The 20,581-nt window shown below is 44.2% G+C and overlaps 1 protein-coding gene across 4 annotated transcripts in view; it reads left to right on the plus strand.

Moving 5' to 3' along the window:
• Positions 1–20,581, plus strand: part of SAMD4A (sterile alpha motif domain containing 4A) — a 223,672-nt gene that overhangs the window by 156,776 nt on the left and 46,315 nt on the right. For 2 of the 4 annotated variants that reach the window (XM_061180850.1, XM_061180851.1), the window contains exon 4: positions 14,202–14,465. The exons of the other annotated variants lie outside the window; for them this stretch is intronic. In XM_061180850.1, the coding sequence (XP_061036833.1) occupies positions 14,202–14,465 (264 nt within the window). The remainder of the gene's footprint in view (positions 1–14,201; positions 14,466–20,581) is intronic. 4 annotated transcript variants of the gene reach the window in all.

The following is a 20,581-nucleotide window of genomic DNA, read 5'->3' on the forward strand; positions in this document are numbered from 1 at the left end:
CAATCGCTGTATCTCTTTCAGCCTCTGGTTCCTTAAGTGATAAAATGGCAAGGGGGTAGATTGGATGATTTCTAAATCATATCCTTAAAGAAGTCCCTTCCTGTTTTAAAGTTCTGGAATTCTGAGATAGTTGGGGAGTAAATAAATGAGGAAAACAAATTGTGGTGCTCCTGACACCTTCCAGTCTTCTGAAAATAATATTCTTGGAGGAAGGGCCTAAGAAATGCAACACCATCTTTAAAACCCCATCAGGACCAACTCCATTGGGTATTTAAACAACAACAACGTCTTTTCAGTAAAACATAGGGGGACTTCCCTGGCGGTCCAGTGGTTAAGACTTCGCCTTCCAATGCAGGGGGTGCAGGTTCGATCCCTGGTCGGGGAGCTAAGATCCCACATGCCTCATGGCCAAAAAAACAAAACATAAAAGAACAGAAGCAATATTGTAACAAATTCAATAAAGACTTTTAAAATGGTACACATCAAAAAAATGTTAAAAAAAAAAAAAGTAAAAATAAAAATAAGACATTGGCATTGTTTTATGCCTCTACCAATTCTCTTAAGGGCTTGACTCAGGAATGAGGAGCTCTATACCCACCCTATTGGGCACCTGGTGAGTCAGTGTTCATTTTACGGGGATGCTTCTTGAAGCACAGCTTTCTGTTTAGGGAAACTTCATGGTTATCTTACATCTTTGAAGGGGGAAAAAAAACTAGGTTGTTTCTCTTAAGTCTGCTGCTCCTCTAGCATTTAATTTTTTTGTTGTTTGTTTGTTTTTGGCCATGCTGTGCAGCATGCAGGATCTTAGTTCCCAGACCAGGGGTCGAACATGTGCCCCCTGCAGTGGAAGCATGGAGTCCTAACCACTGGACTGCCAGGGAATTCCCTCTAGAGTTTAATTTAAAATGAAAAGATCTTGATTTGGCTTTTTTATGCAAAGGCTCATCTGACTCTGCCCTCAGAACACCCACACAAGACCAAAACCATAAGCTCTGTGAGCCAGTCAGGGAAAGCCCAAGTGGAAAAAGAGATGCTTCCCAGGCAGCTGAGCAGGTGATTTCTAATTCAGTTATAGGGAATCTTCATGCTACTCAGAGCCACGGATTTTAACTGACTGCATGGAATAGCCAAAGAAACAACATGCACATTTACCATAGAAGCAAGAGAGAAGAGAAGAGCTTTTCTGACTTTTATGCATTTCTCCTGACACTGTCATTCTAAAATGGAGAGCCAGGATTCAGAGAGGCATCTTGGTCCTGGTGCATTACCACCTCCTCAAAAACTCTGATTAGTCCTTGAGATACTGTAGCAAATTAATTGAAATTGAAATGACCTAAAATTTTTACTTCCTTCAGCAATTCTTCACCTTCATGCAAAGTGTTACTTAAAATATTAACACTGCCTTACAGCTGCTAGCAGCTGTGTGCTTCTGAATGATAGAAGGTGATGGCTTAATAAGTGATAGAAGATACTGTTTGCATCTGTGCTGCCCTGTCTTTTATTATTCTCTTTTTTGGCACCTGTAGCCCTAGTCACTAGCATAGTGCCCTGTGCATAGAACTGTTAGCTAAGTGTTTGTTGGATGAGTGAGTGAATAAGGCAGTTAGCTTAAACTCTTTTTGCAGGAAGGTAAAAAATTTATTTCAAAAGGATCTTGCATACATCATCTTAGTGGGCCTTTGTCATCCTTCCTAATACCCAGCATATGCCCAACACAGAGCAGATGCTCAGCGAGTATTGGATGGATGGATGGATGGATGGATGGATGGATGGATGGATGGATAATACGGGCAGCGTGTGATCCCACAGCAACCCTGGGAGGGAGGTAGGAGAGGTATCATTGTTATAACTATTTTCCAGATGAGTACTATGAGACCCTGAATGCAGAGCCAGTGGACCTGCTCGGGGTTTTGGATATTGAATGTTCAGTGTTAAGGCCCAGTGTCAGGGCTGGAGTTCTTTCTTCCATGAGAAACAGTGTGGAGTTGGGCTGAAGAACACAAGTCAAGCTTGCAAGTCAGAGAACCTTGGGTTTTGAAACCTGGCCCTCGCCCCTTCCTAGCTGTGTGATCTTTGCCAAGCCCCTTACCCTCTGCACCTCAGCTTCCTCTCTGTGAAACGTGTGTTTGTGTGTTTGTACGTGGGGGAGGAGTAATGATAGAACCCACCGCATAAGGCATTAAATGAGGAGTGACTGGAACAATGTGAGGACGCATTTGGCAGTGCTCGACTCTCGGCCGGCCTTAGAGACGGTAGCTGGTGCTGCGGTTGTGCTTGCCCTCGTGTGGCCTCCTCTTCAGGGAGAAGGTTCAGGAAAGGTGGTCCTAAGGATGTGCTTTTGGGTTGTGTTTGGGGAAAGGACAGTACAGTATCCCCAGCCTAGGGCCGGGAAGAAAGAAAGAGACTAAAGAGACAGAGCATTCATTCGTTCAGTCACCCTTCCATGAAAGCCTAAAATGTGCGGGAGAAAGGAGAGCATTGGGATGAGCCAGGAAGGGGAGGGATGAGATCGGTTAGTGCCTTCCCTGGTGCAGAATGTAGTCTGCGGTGAGCAGCTGGCAGCTCCTTTACCCTGACACCCTCGCTGGCTCTTCTATCAGTATTACAAGGCAGACTTTTTTTAAAATATGGGGAAATAAACAATGCGAGGAAATTATCTTGTCCAAATGAGAATGGCACTGCATAAATATGCTAATAGCATCGTAGCAGATTGGCTTATGGAGGGGCTGAGAGATCATCCTCTGGGCTGTAATGGCTTTTTCAATGTTGTGCCCTCAGCTTTTAGAGCTTGACACACGGACACCCAACAAATGTCTGATGAATGAATGAAGGAAGGAGTTCACCTAGTCCAACCTCCTTGTTTTGCATATGAGGAACCCAGTGTCACCTAGCTGTGTTATACGTTCTTAGCTTGAATTTCTAAATATAATGGAAGTACTTAGAATCTTCAATAACGACTTCTGGCAATCGGTGTTGCTTACCACTGTCAGGACAAAGAGAAGGTCTCATGAGGGGTTCTTTTCTTTAATGGAAAAGAAGGTGATTCACGTGCCCTGACCCTCCAAAATGGAAATGAAATGTGAACACTTACAATGAGCGGGAGGAAAGGAAAGACCAAGCTGAGTCTGAATCAAAGGAACGTTATTCTGATTGGGGCAGAGAAAAGTTTGTCTGTAGATAAGAATTCTGAAAGAACAAGGAAGACACTTCTTTCGGTATGACAGGCCATGGTAGAAAATTCATCTCTTGTAAATCTGTGAAACACTGTCAAGCAATACTGCACATAATACACTGAAAATGCTCTATGAATATCATTAGACTGGCTAGTACTTTGAGTTGATTTTTCAGTTAGCAGTGTTGGTTTATATTGGGTTATTCTTACTCTGACAACTAATAACTAATATTTCTGTAGGACTTTACAGTTTAAAAAACACTTTCATGTACAGTAAATGGTTTAATTTTTCAGCAATCTTATGATGGAGCCTTTGATAGCTACTGCTGGAGAAAACTGAGACACAGAATGGCCATATGTCTTCCAACCCAAATCCCAAATTCTTACTTCAGCAGGCTGCATTTGCTGCAGATGATGCCTCCCCCAGTATCAACAGAACAGGTGTCAAGTCAGTAAGTCAGAGCTGGGTGTGTAGCCAGTACATCTTAACCTTGAATGTGCACACAAATCTCCTGGGATCTTAAAGTGCAGGTCCTAATTCTGGGTCTGGGGTGAGGCCTGAGAGTCCAGCCTTTCTAACAAGTTCCTGGATGTTGCTGACGCTACTGGTCCATGGATCTAGAACACATTTTTTGCTGTTTGTGAATCAGTTATGCTCTCACCTACCGAATTTCCAGACCAAGAGAAAATGTACTCAGAGCTTTCTGCAGCTGATTCATGTCCAGAGAGAGCCTGAGGCTGACCCCTGACCCTCTCTTCCTGCCTAGCAAGGATGAAATGGCCACAGCAAGAGGCAGGCACTATTGCCCAGGAGTCAAAACATTGTATAGGGAGTCTTTTAGAAATTCCTGCCCAGATATCATTCACGTTGGAATTCTGGTTCCAAAATATCTATTTTACCTGGAGGGCAGGACAAGAGTGATAAAATCCTGGGCTGAAGAGCCTGAGCGGAATTCTGCATGTGAAGCCAAAGCGATGATGTGTATGTTTTCTTTTAAACTGACTTAAAGGGTAAAAAAATGCCCGTTCTTTGGGGGCATTTTATTAAGACCAGGTGGCCAACCTGGGGAGGTGCGCAATGTCCAGGATGTGGGCAGAGTTTGAGGGGAACACTGAGGTAAGAAGACAGCCCAGGACGGTGGTTCTCAGCCTGGCTAGCCATTAAAACCACTCACGTGCATCAGAAAGTATGAATGCTCTGACTCCACTACAGGGATTTTCAGTTACTTGGTCTGGCCTGGGATCTGGGCATTGGGATTTTTTTTAAGGCTCCAGAGGGGTTGAATGTGCAGCCAAGGTTGAGAACTGCTAGCCTAAGACAAAAATGCTCCAGGATGGAAGATGGAATGAAGATTTTTATCCATATCTATATTAGTCAGTTCTCATTATTTTCACTGCTGATGTTCTGTGAAGTCCCTGTGAACACTGAATTAGCAAACACTGAACCCCCCTGCTGCTAGGGGAAATACTAGGCAAGGTTCCTGCAAACCTCATGACATTTTCATTAACCTATCAATACATAACATTATTTTATATGTGTTTAAAGACATCTTATTTAATACATATTGTTGATTCATTAATATCTGCATTCAAGGCCAACAGCACTCTTACTCATGCTGAAAAAAACTTGTCCAATACATGTGTTTTCTCCCTAAAGCACATCACAGCCCCTTGCACTGAGCAACACTAGCCAGCACACCAGCCCTACACTTGGGGGCAATTTTAAACAGTAAATCACCAACGAAAAACACCGAAGTTAGAAAAACATGGCACTGAACAACCTTGTAAAGGACACTGGTTTACAGTATGAGAACTGACATGGGAAGGCTGAGCAACAAGGCCTGTTCGACTCCAGCCAGGAACACGTGCTCCAAGGACTCATTTTTTGCCAGTCTGCACAGGTCTGTGAATGATGATGAGAATGCTGCGAGTGTTGATTTTTGGTTACAAGAAATTTTTAGCAAATAGGTGAATTCGCAAATACAGAATCTGTGAATACAGAGGATCAGTGATATATAAGACATAATAGAGGAACACACACACACTGTATAGTTTGTATGCAGGTCAAGGTGGGCATAGAAGTAGACAAGCAAAGAGACCTATGGATCTGAGCTGGCTGTCTGGGGTCAGCCCAGCCCCCCTGATCGCCCTACAGCCTGTTCTCTTTGCTGCCCAGATCTTAAGGCTTCAGACAGCCCTCCCCATCTCATATCCAATAAGAAATGAATGCTGTTCAATTCCTGTCCTTAAACTAGAACAGTCCTGGGGCCTGAATTATGCCAGGAACCTCATGCTTGCAGTGTCTCTGGAAGTCTTTTATTGCAGGACTGATTTATAATACCCAAGTCGATGAGTTGAGAGCAATTACGTAAACGCTGTTTCTCTGGCGTAGAGAAGAACGGTCCGGTTTAAATGAAAAACGCAGTGCCAAGTCAAAAATTCAAATCATTATGTGTAATTACAGACCACAGTAAATCAATTTTACAAACACAGTACCAATCTCACTGTGTCCCAACACCCACAGGGTCAGGTTGTGACAGTTTAGAATTTGAGAAGAGGCTGAAGGTGAAGAGAAGGTGGGAATTGGGATGCGTGAAGCCTCAATAGCTTGTCTTGAATCACATGGTGATTCAATCAAATATAATTAAGAAACCAGGAGAACCCAAACCATCCAATTTCTCTTAATTAACACCCCCCCCCAAATAATCTAATTAGCAGTGTAAGCTCAAATTGTGGTTTTTTTTTTTTGAATGGTCATTTATGTGTATTGTTACACTTGACATTTAGATTGAATGCTTTAATGAAAACAAGAACCAATTCCCTCATCAGTAAATTGCCGGCCGAAATGCTGAGAATCTCCAGTTCTCATTCTTCTATCAAGGAACTAAGTTAAGAATTAGTCAGGACTGCATAATACATTTCTAATTATTTATAACCCGTCTCCTAACACTAGAAAGAAAAGAAAAAAGATTGCTGCTTAATCAAGGCCAAGTTCAGAGTTTCACACTCTGAAATCCTGGCACCGGTCCTGCGTTTGGCTGGTGCTGAGTTGAGACCCTGATGGCAGTAGGATTTCAGCATCTTCTAATGATGCCAGTCCTTGCCTAATCAGTGCTGTTGCATTTAAGAGCCACCTTGCCCTCTTATCTGGGAGCGTTTTAGGCTCCAGTGGCAGTGAAGACTTTGCCAGTTCAGCTCAAGACAGGAGTTAGTAGACAAGACTCCAAAATATCCTTTGTAAGCCCCTTTTAAGTGTGACCCCCTTCTCCTCTGGACAAGTGCTGCCGGTGGTGTCAAGATGCAAAAGGATACCCTGATGATTTGTTCAGTGACTCTGGTAGTGGCCTTGGGATTGATGCTCTGAGGTGGGGGCTTGGTTGCTCAATCATGAAACCCTGGCTATTGCAGTTCCAAACTTGGATTGCTTTGCTGGTACCCGCGTTCAGTCAGCAGCCGGGGAGTGTTAAACACAGGATGGACAGCGCATTTTGTAAACCTAAGAAGCACTTCCTGGATAGACATGTGAGCTGAGGTAACAGTGATTACAATTTGAGAGTTATCTTTTAAGAAAGGGGTAGGAGGGTAGTTTTGTCATCAAACATCTAACTTTCTGAGTTAGATGTTAACTCTCTTCCTTAAACACAGTGACTGGAGCATGTTTATGGACAAACTGGTAAACAAAAAAGGAAATAGCTGCTTCAGTCCACTCCTGGCCACTTGCTTGACTCAAATATTTTCTTTACTTGGTGTCATAATCAAAATGATTCAAATTCTGCAACTCTGTCTAAACTCTTCACTCACCACGTGGGTAGAAATTCCACGGACAAACTAAGGTCTAAGAAGCCTAAGGGTTAAGCACATATAGATATAACTATAGATATGAAAAGGAACATAATTCAGGAAAGTAGAAGTGAACCCAATATACAGGAACCTTAGAAATGGCTGGGTTGATTCCACAGTCCCTCGAATTGGCTGAAACATCTGCTTCAGTGGTGTCAAGTTACTTCCATAGTTGGTGTCATTGGTTTTGATAGAATGGAATGAGAGGATTTGGGCAGTTTCCTTTTAGGACTGCTTGATTTGAAGTTCAACTTGTAAGATTCTACTGATTTCTATAAAATGTATATATTGGCTTCTTGTCTAACTTATAAATAATGACAATGTAAAGTCAAACAGCAGGTTTCTAAAATAGATTTTCTAGGATGACACCCAGTTTTGCCATTATAGAAACTGACAAAAGAGGACAAATGAAATGTACAAAAGATTAATGCAACAATAAAAGTCTGCCAGAAACATTCTAATTTACTTCTTAAAAGCCTAAATGTTTAAGTGATAAGGTGAAGGCAGAAACATACATCTTTGCTCTGCCCAAAGGCCGAGCCTTCTGTGGAGTAATAAGGGCTGACACCAGTGACAAGGACTCGCATCATGGAAAAACCTCTCCAGGTGCTTTTCCCTGCGTCAGAATGTGTTCACTTCAATATGGTATGAAAATGAGACTGAACGGGGAAAAAGAGATTTGGCAGTGGGTATTTGCCAGCCTTGTTGGCATGTTCTTTGCGGCTCTGTCTTCTTCTAGAGTCTCCATTTGTTTTGTTTTGTTGCATAGGCGTGTGTATACTTTCTCTTCAGAGAGCGTGTGGCTTCCTCCCTGGGCTTGTCGGGAACACCCGGTCCGCCCCCTACGTCTTTGCTTTGTAGAATGCTCTTTCTTCTTCCCCCAGGATGAGGTGGAGTCTAAAGCTGTTTGGGGGAATCATCTTCTGGTGTCCAGATGTTGTGAGCACTGGTTTTCCAAACTTTTGGACAAGAAGCAGAGCACAAGCATGCAGAGTTGAGGCATATAACCTTTCAGATTTGCTTTTAATCTACTCCCTGAAGCAATGAGACAGAGCATGTTAATTTTAACCATAATAATTAATACTCCCTTCCCCCTCCAACCCCCGACACAAATCTGTTCTTGGCCATGAATGTGACTGGTGTTGTCTTTTTTTTGCATGATGTCACTGATTAAATACCCAAGTTTTTTGTTTTTTTTTTTTAATGTATTCTTGCAGTACTATTAATCTTTTCTTCCCCAAAGATTCCCACCACAGGGCCTCAGATTACTGGTTGTGGCACCACAAAACCAACTAAAGAAGAGGAATCCAGGGTCTAATGTCGTTTCGCCACTGAGCCTTACTCAAAGATGTTGGCTTTTTTAAAAAGCAAATGCCTAGAATTATGCATACAAGTGGTGTTAGCAGAACTCTACTCTTTGAAAATGGAAAGCCTTCAGTAACAGTTCCTTAGATGATCTGAAATCAGTGTTCTCAGAAGAAACTCTTGGGATGGCACCCGAAAGATGCCTGTTAAGCAGGCTTAAACTAAGGGAATGAACAGACACACTCTGCCCAGTAACTTTGAAACAATGGCCATAGCTATTGTTATAGCCATAGCTATAGCTGGCAATGGCTTGAGCTTTTTCTCCTTTAAACTTGACAAGTATCAAACCACCTCCTGCAGCAAAACTCTCAAATTGGTGTATTCAGCAAAGGTTCTACTGATACTTCTGAATTTCTTTTGGGAGTAGGTCTAGAAAATATTGTTAAAGTACACCATTAGCAACACATAAGTCGAATATTCCCCGTGCTTTTTCATAGCCTGTTGACACATGTAACATGTATCACCCAAGTAGGGAATTGACCCGGACCTTTTCATTCGGGAAAGAAATTCTAAGTTAATATTTAAAAATAATATGCAAATGTTTGATTTCCTCATTCTACTTTTTAAAATCCCTAAATTAGAATGAGTTGTTTTTGTAAAGTTTAGTCATACTAGCAATTAGATTGAGTTCTGTCACATGAGCGTCTAGAATTTGAAAAATTAACAAAACATTAAGTTTTTCTGTGAAGGCCAACTTCTTGAATTAGAAATGGAGAGACTGGCTTAGGAAGAAAGAAGAGTGAAATTGCAAATCATGTCTATGTGGCTGAACTCATGAGGGCCTGATGAGGCTGCAGAGCCCAACCTTGGGTTGAGAAGACAGGTTATTGGGTTTGATGAAAGAGAATGACATTAGGAGTATGGGTGTACTTAATGCCCTTATTCAAAAGGAAATCAGCTTCAGCAGTCTAGATTCTAGACTCCAGGGCAAAATGCTGAGCCTGGAGATAGGTGGAAACTCACAGTGGTAGCAATGAGACCTGGTGGTGGAGTGAACTTGAGGAGGTAGTGTAACTGTGAAAGGCACCAGAGGACTTTAAGCATACACGTTCCCGAGGCCACTAGGTGCCCGTGGAACTCAGCAAACACAGCAGAGAATAGCAGTCATCTCTATCATTTATTGAGTTCGGGCCTCAGTTTTTAACAAAAAACTGGGATCCCCGTAAAACAATAACTGTACTTCAAATCTGATGATGAAAAAAATGACAAAAAGAGCTATGAATTCAGCAAATATAAATGAATTTATATTTTATTAACTTTAATACTCTCTACATACGTATAAAAACCACGTATAGAACAGCGTCTCATCTACTAACCGGCGTGCGTAGAAATTCCCAGGTCCTTCCACTACCCAGGGGCCCCCAGCTCACAACATAGGGATTATTGGATTGCATTGCCTTTCAGGGCCTTGCAGCTCTGAAATGTTATTCATCTATGCTCGTAATACTAATTTCAAAGCATTACTTGCATTCACTGTATAAATTTAAGGAGAACAGAGAAGTATGCAATGTATCTTTGAAAGATCTCCATTACCGTTTGTTAGGATAAAGTTTCAGTGTAAGAGTTGAGCTTCAGTCGTCCGAACTGTTTGTGTATGAGGATCACTTCACTCCTTGACAGTGGGGTACAATTCTTAACCTAACAGTGGACCAAGGAAATAGCTGGGCCCGTATCCCAAACCTTCCTCTTTCCACAAACCCCATTATTTGTCATATTAGAAGGCAGGAGAAGTAGTTATACCTAATTTTCTTAAAAGAGTCTATCTTGAAAAGTCTTTTCCTGAACCTTATTTCAATAGCTAAAAATCAAGGCAAAGTCAAGTTTGGTCAAAGGAAAGGGGAAAGAAATCTGATTTCCAGGCTTTCAAGAAAATACTTAAAAGAACAGAACTCAGCGCCAGCTATCGTATTTTCCCCTAAAAATGTGTTGAAAGTAGTCTCATGAAAGATGCTTGGAGATGAAAAAGAAATCATAAGGTTAAAGGAGGTCAGAGACGGCAGCTGGCCCCGAATGGTATGACAGAGTTTTTGGCCAGATTATAAGACCCTCTGTCCTCACATCATACTGTTCCACTGCTGAAGCAAGATTATTTTTAGCTGCTTTTCCCATATTTCAACTAGACTTGCTCAATATTTATTATTTATTTTTAGTTCACTTGACGTTATAAATGTTCCAACTATTATAGTACTCTACTGTCATATGTACACATACATACATACATATATATGTGTACATACCTGAGATTTCCTATTCCTAAAAATATAAGCGATACGGGCTCTATACTCTACACAGTATTAAGTTTTAGCTTCAGTTTTTTCAAGAGCAAGAGTCACAATTTTGCCCCCCTGGGCAATTGTTAGAATGAATCCCCCCTGAAATATGCTGTCCCTCCAACGCTCATTATTATAAAGTCACAAAATTCAGGACCTCGGTTCAGCTGGAACTTGCTAACTTCTAATCAATAGTGAGATTTTTTTTCAAGGTGTGCTTAATTCTGCATCATTTGAATATTACTCTGGGGCAGCTTAAGTCTGAATGGAGCGCTGCTGTTGTCTGGCGTGCAGCAGTCAGCAAGCGAGAACATTCAAAAGGTCTGCCTCTAGCTAGAGTTATTCTGGGGCAGCTAACACGGTGTGAAGAGCTTCTCAGAAGCCTGACTTCACTGCTCTCCCCTCCCTACTCATAGGGAAAGGAATTTTATTTATTTATTTTTGCCTGAATATCCATTCTTCCTCTATTTACCACCACTTCAGATGAGTTCTTTTGGTTGAAAAGAAAAAGGAGCCCTGGGACAGCCATCCACCCTTTGCCCCGGGCCACCTCATTCATTCCACCCCTGTGTGGCCTGTTTTCTCACACTCTTTCTGTCCATGGCGTTTATTCTTTCCTCTGCTATTTTATGCCAAACAAAGTACTCCAGCACCTGAAGTAATATCAAATTCGGCTCCGCGGTCACCATTACCTCTACCTGAAGATTTGTCTTCACCCCAAAGTGGCCTTGTTGGCAGGTGACCTGTCACCTGCTCCAGTCTCCTTCCCACAGGAAGGTGAGCCTGTATTGCCTCCAGGCCTCAGTTCCCTTTGGAGAAATGAGGTGTTTGCCCCGCACCACTTGGCTTTCATGTAGGTGTGGGCCCCTACTGGCTCTCAATCCACGGCCCTCTCTGCAAACCAAACCAGAAGCTTAACAAGAGGCATTGTGCTTGGTTGCTATGGCAGGTTCGCTCCTAAGGGGACATTTCTGAGTTTGGTGCCAGCTGTGGGAATCTTTATGATACAGACAGGGTGGGGCCTTAGGTGGAAAGTCCCTGGGAAAAGGTCCTTGTACCTCAGGTATAATCGATTTTTATTGGAGACAGAGACCAACCAAGCTCGTGCCATAATCCCTGTAGCTTCAGTCAAGCTCAGGGATATATGAAGAAATGGGTGTAGGTTTCTATGAACAAATCCCTGTAAGTCCTGGGAAGTTAGGTAAACATTTATTAGATTCCTTGGACACTGACAGCCTCCCCAAGGACACCCATCAGTGGGGAGGTAGCATGGATTTTAAGAAAACTTTCCGTGGAAAGAAGCAAATTGGCTTCATCTAATAACGGAATTCAACTGCTACCTGTGTGTGGTATTGTTCTCCACATCCAAAAACGGGGACTCTCTTAGCAGTGTCACCACTCATGGTTATGGATTCAGTTATAGCCTCTAACCAGGTGGAATGCTAAGGGTTCCAGCAGCTCTGAGCTGTGTGCCTCTCTTTGGCAAGGCCTGTTTTTATGGTTTCGGGCTCACTCTAATCCTGGCTGTGAAGAGGAGCCCCCGTTTCCACTCTGGGCACACCTGGCTGGCACCATTCAGAGCATCCACCAGATATTCTGAAATGGTTGCAGAGGTACCAGGAAGCAAAGACATCTAAGCTGGAAAGTCCCAGCACTTGGGGCAGCCCTGAACAAGTCTGCCCAATTTTGTATAAATACTTAGACAGGCATGAAATGAATTTTCTGGATGTCTGGCTTTTCTTCCTATTGGCTTCTCTCTTCATTTTTGCTGCTGCTTCCTTTTTCTTTTTTTCTTTTTCTGCTTTTTCTTTTTTCTTTTTCTTTTTCTCTTGCTAATTCGGATCCAACCAGGTAGCAATGCATTTTCCAGGGAGCCTTTTTAAATAGTTTCTTCCATAGTCTATTTAGTGGAAATGCAAGCTGTTTCAGCCTGTTAGGATCCAAAATAATTTTTAACAGTGTTCCCTTTGCATATTTTGAAGTTAGATGATAATTCCTTGCCTTTGATAGAATCGACCCAAATTAGAAATTTCTCGGGTTACAGATACTAAACTCGGCAGCTCCCTTTTTCCCTCCCTTTTTTGTTAATAAGGAAGTTTCTACCCCTTCTGATTGTCCCTCTTTCACACACAAGACTGCCCTTCTGGCCACATGAAGCCAAACGGAAACACTGACAGCAGAGGTGTGAGCCCCATGGCTCTCGGGGCCTGGTTAATGCCAGCTGACCACGAGCAGCCTGCCCTCACCTCTACTGCCCCAAACACACTTTTTGCAAACACTCAGACTTTTGGCTCTGGTCTTTATCTTTTTAAGTGGGGGGCAAGGGAGCCTGCTCTTCAGGTCTCTAAGTGGGTGCTGCCCCACCAGAATGCGGTTTAACAGAAAGCAGAACTTCTTACATTGGGATGTCAGGTCTGCTGACTAAAAAACACACAAAGATGAACGCCAGCAAAGCATTGCTAGTCCGGACTTGGGAGAGTAAATGCCTCACTGGAGGGGATAGAGCCTGAGATGGAACTTAATGGCTTCCCTGAAAAATGTTTAAAAATGCATGTGGCTCAACTCCATGTTAACACTGCAGCAGTCAAAATAAACTGGACCTGTCAGTAGCCAGCGCAGAGAGAAAGTTATGAATAGACTTATTTTGTAAGGTTGTCACTTTACACGCCCAGAAAAACCAACCAAGGGTAACGTCGACTCCCTCGGCGTTGATTTTGGTTAAATCCCTCCCTTGAATGACCTCAATTTAATTTGGCTAGTTATATGTGAGTTGTTGCTTTTTCCTGGTTTTCTGGAAAAGAAATTAAAAATGGGGGCTACACAGATGTTGCCCACTGCACGGAAGGGCTGAACACGCACCCCACTGGCTTCTGAATGAACGCCTTGTTACCTGGAAGCGTTTTCAATATAAAGTTTGGCATTAACCTGCGAAGCCAAGAGAAAGAATCGGCCCTTTCACGCACAGCTGCTGTGTCCCGTACCCCTGGTAGTGTTGGGCCCCTCGCTGAGCCTGCACCCCCTTCAGAGGTGATGGTTCCCCCGATTCCTGGTTGGAAGGACTAGTCCACTTCGTCTAGCTCAGCCCAGCAAAGATCCCCAACGATGATGACCGGCCTGCCTGCCCTTCCAGAAGTCCACCCTTAATGACATGGGTAATGTCGGGTTTTGTGTGTTTCCTCCCCTGCAAAAAAATTATCCAGGACATGTTCTTTTCAGTCTTGGCAGATGGCCACTTAGCCAGGCTGTCAAGCCTCACCTGATTTATGGGGCTACTACTCCAAATCCTGATTTCTAGAGTTGGAACTAAACCCAGATCCCAACCCACAAAAGCACAGGTCTGGGCACTATAGATGTAGCCTCCCTGGAGAAGCCCAACCCACCCAGAGGTACAGACAGCATCCTTTTTAATCACCCCGAAGGGAAGGGCCACCCCATGCCCACTGATGCAGTTATAAGACAGCACCATCTCTCAGGGTGAAGAGGTACTGTGGGTTCTTCTGCGGCCCAGGCTAAAGGGGGGGGAATAACCTATTTCATTTTATTTTTTTTTCCAGTTCTCTCAGGCCAGGCACACCACAGCCCTTTGAAACGATCTGTGTCCCTTACCCCACCCATGAATGTGCCAAACCAGCCTCTAGGACATGGATGGATGTCTCATGAGGACTTACGAGCTAGAGGACCCCAGTGCCTCCCATCCGATCATGCCCCCCTGTCACCACAAAGCAGTGTAGCCTCTTCAGGAAGTGGTGGGAGTGAACACTTAGAAGATCAGACCACTGCTCGTAACACATTCCAAGAAGAAGGTAGTGGTATGAAAGGTGAGTGACTACCACTGGCAACAGGGTCCATCCCTTTATTTGGAATCAGGAGGGTGAGAAGAGAGGTAGGCAGCGAGGAGGAAGGAGCCCACCCCTCCCCAGGCTGATGGAGTTGACCGTGGAGGAAAGGGCTCGGATTCCCCTTCCAGGGCTTCTTGCCAAAACCTGGGAAGAGCAAGAGAGGTCAACACCCTCTTTTTTTTTAATGCAGTGACTTGCGGACAATTAAATGTGTCACAGCTGGCGGTGACAGCATCTACTGTTTGCACGCACGTTCCTCGGTCTGCCCTGTTTGTAAAGACGCTGAGCTGCTCCAGCCTTCTACCTCACTGCTCTGGCCAGGGAACCATCAATAATTTAGCAAAACAAACCACAGGATCTTTTTTTCAAATCTCCCTTAGTGTACAATCGTAGTGTTGCTTTCTTTCCTCTCTCCCTTTTCCTTTGATATCCAAAGAAGCTTGCAAACCCTTTTTCTCTGCATCTGTTTAAGGGACATGAAAAAAATACCACTGAGACTCTCTGACAGTGTTTTAAGCCTGATAACAGATTTGCATACAGGTGATAAAGGCCTTTTGTGCAGCATAAATAAATGTTCCTACATTGCCCTGTAAATCTCTCCTCTTCTAAAGATACTCATCGGGAGATAGAGATTTCCAAATTACCCATGGTAGGTTCAGAGAGGATAGGCACATTCTGTATTTTTAGATGCAAGTTGTTCAAGGGCTGGGAAGCCCTTAGGGAAAGATGCTCATCAGAGTCACACTAATAACAATTTTAGATGGAGATACAAGAGCTAGTCGTGCTCCTGGGACCACGATGCTGAGGGGAGGCTCTGAGGGTGCCCTCGTTGCTGGCATGCATAGTCCTGAGGTTGTGCTGTTTCTGATCGTACCCTTGAGAAGAACTAGCGTTGACATAGGAGGCTGTGTACTGAGTTTCCTCCCCACCACAGAGGCGTGGCACAGGGAGATGCCCGCCATTGCCCAGGTGCTGGTTGTAAGTGAGCGCCAGGCTGAAAAATGGAGCTTGTCCACCAGGGGACATGAATCTGACACAAAGACACTTCCCTGGAGCATTCCTCCCTCCCAGCTGCTCAGGCCAGCATCCTCCCATCCCACCGCAATCTGTGGTGGATACTGTGCTGAGTGCCCAGAGTGGGTGGGACACATCTTGGTGTTTTCCTCTCTCTGGTGATACAAATGGGTCATTAAAGGTGTTTAACAGGCAGCAAAAACAATGGCTCCTTTTGGCACGGTGGGGATGTGTGTCCTCTTTTCTTTCTCTTTCACAGTTCTCGGGGAAATGTGTCGTAATTTTGGAGACCTACCCAAACCCATTTTTGAGTTTATGCTACATGGTTCTGTGTTCAAGCAGCTGAGCCCCGGGGGGATGGGTAGCAGGGGAGGCTCAGCCATGCTTGGCCCAAGAGGGGTAGAAGCCATGGTTACTCAGGACTAGCTTCTTGCCGAGTGAAGTGGAGCATCTGGGCAAGTGGGGTGTCTGGACAGATGGTTTCCAAGAAAGCTACGTGTGGTTCTAATTGGTAACCTTGGGAAGGAGGCCTGGCCTTTACGTTGAAGGGCTTGGAGGGTCTTACAGGAAGCCTGTTGTTCTCCAGGACACAGGCCTCGCCCAGAGGAATGCTGGGTCTTCTGTCTGCTCATAGGAGCTTCGTTATCTTTTCTTTCTTTTTTCCTTTTGCTTTCTTTTCTTGGTTTTCTTTCTTTGTTTTTGGTTGTGAAGCCCTCTGTATACCTTAGACATTCTCCCAAAGCAGGTAAATGTGTGCTCATTGCATGCTGGCCTTTCGAGGTGAGAAATGAGTAATGAGAGCAGGCTTTTAAAGAGAAATGAATGAGAGAAAAATGGAATAAATGTCCTGTCCCTGTTTTAGAATAAAAGCCAAAATATTCCAAAGTTCAAGGAACATCCCGTATATCAGCTTCTTCGATTCCTTCTTTTAGAATTGGTGAGAATTGTCCCCTCAGAGCTTCTTCGATCTGAAAATGATGCAGATAAGATCTGATAGCCAAGATTTTCTTTATAGGCCCAAGGCATGTGGTCAGAAAACAGGCTCTTTGGTGACAGGACTAAACAGAGGACCCTCTTCTGTGTATATCCACCTCCTGCTGACCTACTGAATGGTCCTTCTCCCAACGTATACAGTCCTTAGTGAATTAAATGGCAAAGCCTATTTGAAGGAAGGAACATGATAGACGATGAGGGTTCTATGTGTGGGAAAAGTATATTTGCAGTTCAGCTGGTAGGTCAAGCCGTAGAAACATCCACACCTGAAAACAGCATCATTCCAGAGTGTCGGGGCCAGTGTTTACGCCACACGAATGCCCCTCCCCCACTGCACCTGGCAACAGCTTCCCTCGAAGGCCACCCCTGAGGACTCCCACCATCTAGCGCTGCTCAGGATGGCCTCCCAGGAGAGCGCACAAGCAACCCTTAACGAGCCTGTCCTAAGAGTGTGTCATCCGATTCCCCTGTCCAAGAGCAGACACCAGTTTAAATTTCCAAATTGATTTGTATTTTTCTGAGAACTGGAATCTGAAATCAAATGAAGTGCTTTTAAAGAGAGCTAGCTCTTCCTCTTGGATCCGCCTCTCTTCCTTTCTGTGACCTGGCCCTTTGGCAGGAGTGTCAGCCTTTTAAAGCTACTTTCTGGTCCACCTCAGGATGCCATCATCTAATTGCTATTTTCCTACTTTTTAGACACCCTGTTTACGAGAACAGCAAGGAATCTGTAGTAGAATTTGGAGGAGTTCCAAATCTCCAGGGGATGCATGTCAGCCCTCACCCCACACCTTGGGAAAAGAATAAAAATTCCCGTAATTGAGCTTAATTTAGTGTGAATTCATCTTTCTTGACAGCAGCTGTGCGTACTTTGCTGAAACGCTGTGTTCATCTGAGGCTTCCTTTTCATCCAGACAGATGAGCCAGGTTTGGCTACACATCGTCCCTTAGGAATGTGCCTCTTGGGTCCAGAGTGGGAAATAAAGCTCACAGCCCAGCATTCTTGCCCTTTTTATTTTTCACAAACAACCATCTCTCCTTCTTTTTGTCTTGGTGTCAGCGTTCCCTGCCAGGGATTGTCACTAAGTTCTCTCCCAAGTAGACCAGCTCCTGCTCTCACAGGATTAACATCATCTGCCTGCTTTGCTTTGTTTTTCCTTTTATAGTAAACACACATCCTGAAGGTTTAAGTCAGCTCTGAAGCACAGAGTGGATGTCCCTGGCAGTAGGGATCGCAAACTAATATCTCAGGCTCAGGGAAGCATGGGATCAGCTACTCAACTAGAAATTAATGAACAGAAGTGGGACACTGAGTGGGAATATGGAAGTTTCCCCTTCAACATGCCCTGTGGAGGCTACTGGTTATACACGTTTGCACTGAATAGGCTGATTGTGGTTTCTAAATTCAGTTGTCCTTGTTCCTTGCAAAAGCTTCACTGTGACTTATCCCAGGGGAAAAGATTCTTGATTCTAAGTTGACACTCAATTATATTCTTCTCCCCCTCCATATCACATGAGTAGAATGTGCTCTCTTACCCCTTCGCTCATACAAAGCCTCCAGGTGGCCAAGAGGGAAAAAAATGACATTCCCATAAATTCCTGAAAGGAAAAGAAAATAGAGAACAGAATTTCATTGGTGGGAGAAGTACATTTGCCCCTCCTGTTAGCATCACATCTTCAGAAATTTTGTATAAACCCAACACCTAAAGACTCATCCGAAGGCAAGGGCTGTTCATGAGTGATATGGCTGTTCTATGGGAACAGAGACGAGGGAAGAAAGACTGATTAACAGGTTTCATTTTTGTCCTCAGCAAGTCAGCTGCCTTTCTTGAGCGCTTGCTGAGAGAGGCTTTGGACTGGTTATTGGGGAGACAGAGGTGAAGGAGATGGTTCCTGCCTCAAGGGATTCGCTATCATGTGAGCAACAAACAGAGACCTGATGCATGTGCACATCTGTGAAAATATCTTGTCTCAGAGACTTGCCCTGGGTCGAGGCAGGCAGCAAGGAGGGCCCTAATTCAAAGTGGAGGGAAGTCAAGGAAAGTTCCTGGAGGGGGAGAGGCCTGGAGCTTCAGTTCGAGCAGGATTACAGATTAGCCAAATATATAAGGTGAAGGAAGGGCATTCTATGCAGAGGGAATGTTATTCGTGAAAGCATGGTTATGAGACAGCTTGACCAAGTGCATCATCCGATGGCTTGTGTGTTAGGGACACATGGGAACAAGTCTGGAGAGGGAAGGGCCAGATGCTAGGCACTGCAAAAGATTGGAGCTTTTATCCTGACATGGAAGGAATTTAGCAGCAGAATGACCTGCTTAGATTTACATATTAGAAATAGGACGTGAACAGAAGAGTGGGAGGCATATCAAAGTAGGGGAGGGGCAGGGGATTCTGGATTTGGAGGCCAGCTGGGAGGTGGGGGATGTTTCAGTAACTGAGGAGGAAAATGAATTTGGACCAAGCCGAACAAAGGAGACAAGGTAGTGTGTTCGTGGGGTCTTCATAAGATAGACCTGAGAGAGCTCTGAATTGAATTGCACTGATTGAATGTAGACAGGGATGGAGCAAGAGGAATTTAGGACGATGCCCAGCTTTTTGCCTGGGACATCTGGGTAGCCCATGATATCATCGACAGCAAAGAGTAAATTGGGAAAGAAACAGACTGGGAGGACAGCGTGCGGCAGGCTGAGTGTGGGCACCTGTAGAAGATTCCAGTGGAGGCGCTCCAGCCAGGACCACAGTGCACCATGCTCTCCCCTGGCTCAGCCTCCCTAAGAGCCCTGGCTCCCCTCCTCACCTGCACAGTAAGCATTCTGCCTCCCTGCGGTGAAGTTCATGTGGGGAATTCACTAGACTTCCGGCTAGTAAGGCCCGTAGATTTAGTCCCCTAAGACTGAGAAGCTCCATGATTTTCTCATTGCGGTTGTCGGTGTGAGAGGGGTAGAGATGGGGGGTGGGGTCTGTTTCTCTTGAGATGAGCTTCAGCCTCCCCATTATGAATTAACATTGGCTGGTATACTTATGAGGTATGGCACTATGTTAGTGTAAAAATACAGGGGTAATTTAAACTTATATTGTTTGTATATAGACATGATAAAGGTAAAAAAGAAACCTTTGGGTCCAGTAACCTTGATAGAAACATAGCAATTAAGAGCGGAGGGAACCATGAAAATAGGCTCAGGTTTTCTTTTCTAAAGAATCTTTCTTAGATGCAACTTACGTAAACTTTTTTTCTCCATAGCAAAGGAAATATATTGCCTATTCTGAAATAGCTGGTTTGGGGTTTTGAGTTGGTTTTGAAATGTAGACCTTTGAACGTCTGCCTGTCTTAGAATGAGATAAGGAAAAAAAAATATTGAGAAGTGTTATTTTTGTAAGACAAAGGAACCCATCAGAAACCTTTGTAAGAAAGGTTGTGAATACAGCATTTCTGAGGGTCATAAGGATGTGAGTGACGGAGAGGGAGTGACACAGCCCCGTGTGTGGCTGGGACACTTTTCAGCATGGCTGTTATGGGAACAAGTTACTATTTTCTGAATGCTGACTTTCTAGATGCTGCCTCGAATTCATCTAACTTAAAGGCCAGGATTTAGTAAGCTTACTTCACTTTCTTTATTCCCAAATGCCAACATACAACCTGTGTGGATAGGTCCTAATGGGCTCAGATAGGCTGAGAGGCCCTGATATCTTTGAAAAGTAAATCCCCAGGATTCCCCCAAATTCTAAAGGTTGTGAGACTTATAGCTGCTATTTCTTACAAAGTGTGTGTCTTCAGCTAAAGTGCTTTAAGGACAGCTGTCGATGTGGAACCCAGCTGCTGTTGACGCAAAGCAGGCTAAGAGTAGAACACCACTTACGGGTGTCATAGCCGATGGAAACTGTGAGAAATTTAGTCCTTCTGTTTGTATCAAACCCTTCAAAGAGGGTATTTTACCCAAACTCGACCATCTCTGTGCCTTCCAAGACCCACACATGCTCCCCACAAGTGTGGAAGCCGGAGGCCACCATGGACACGTCCCAGGATGGCAGAGCCCGCTCCAGCTCCACAGGGACCCGAGACCAAGGCACCTTCTTTCTTTTGCTCATAGGCT

This window comes from Eubalaena glacialis, chromosome 2 (genome assembly GCF_028564815.1).
Source record: "Eubalaena glacialis isolate mEubGla1 chromosome 2, mEubGla1.1.hap2.+ XY, whole genome shotgun sequence".
NCBI classification, from domain to species: domain Eukaryota; kingdom Metazoa; phylum Chordata; class Mammalia; order Artiodactyla; family Balaenidae; genus Eubalaena; species Eubalaena glacialis.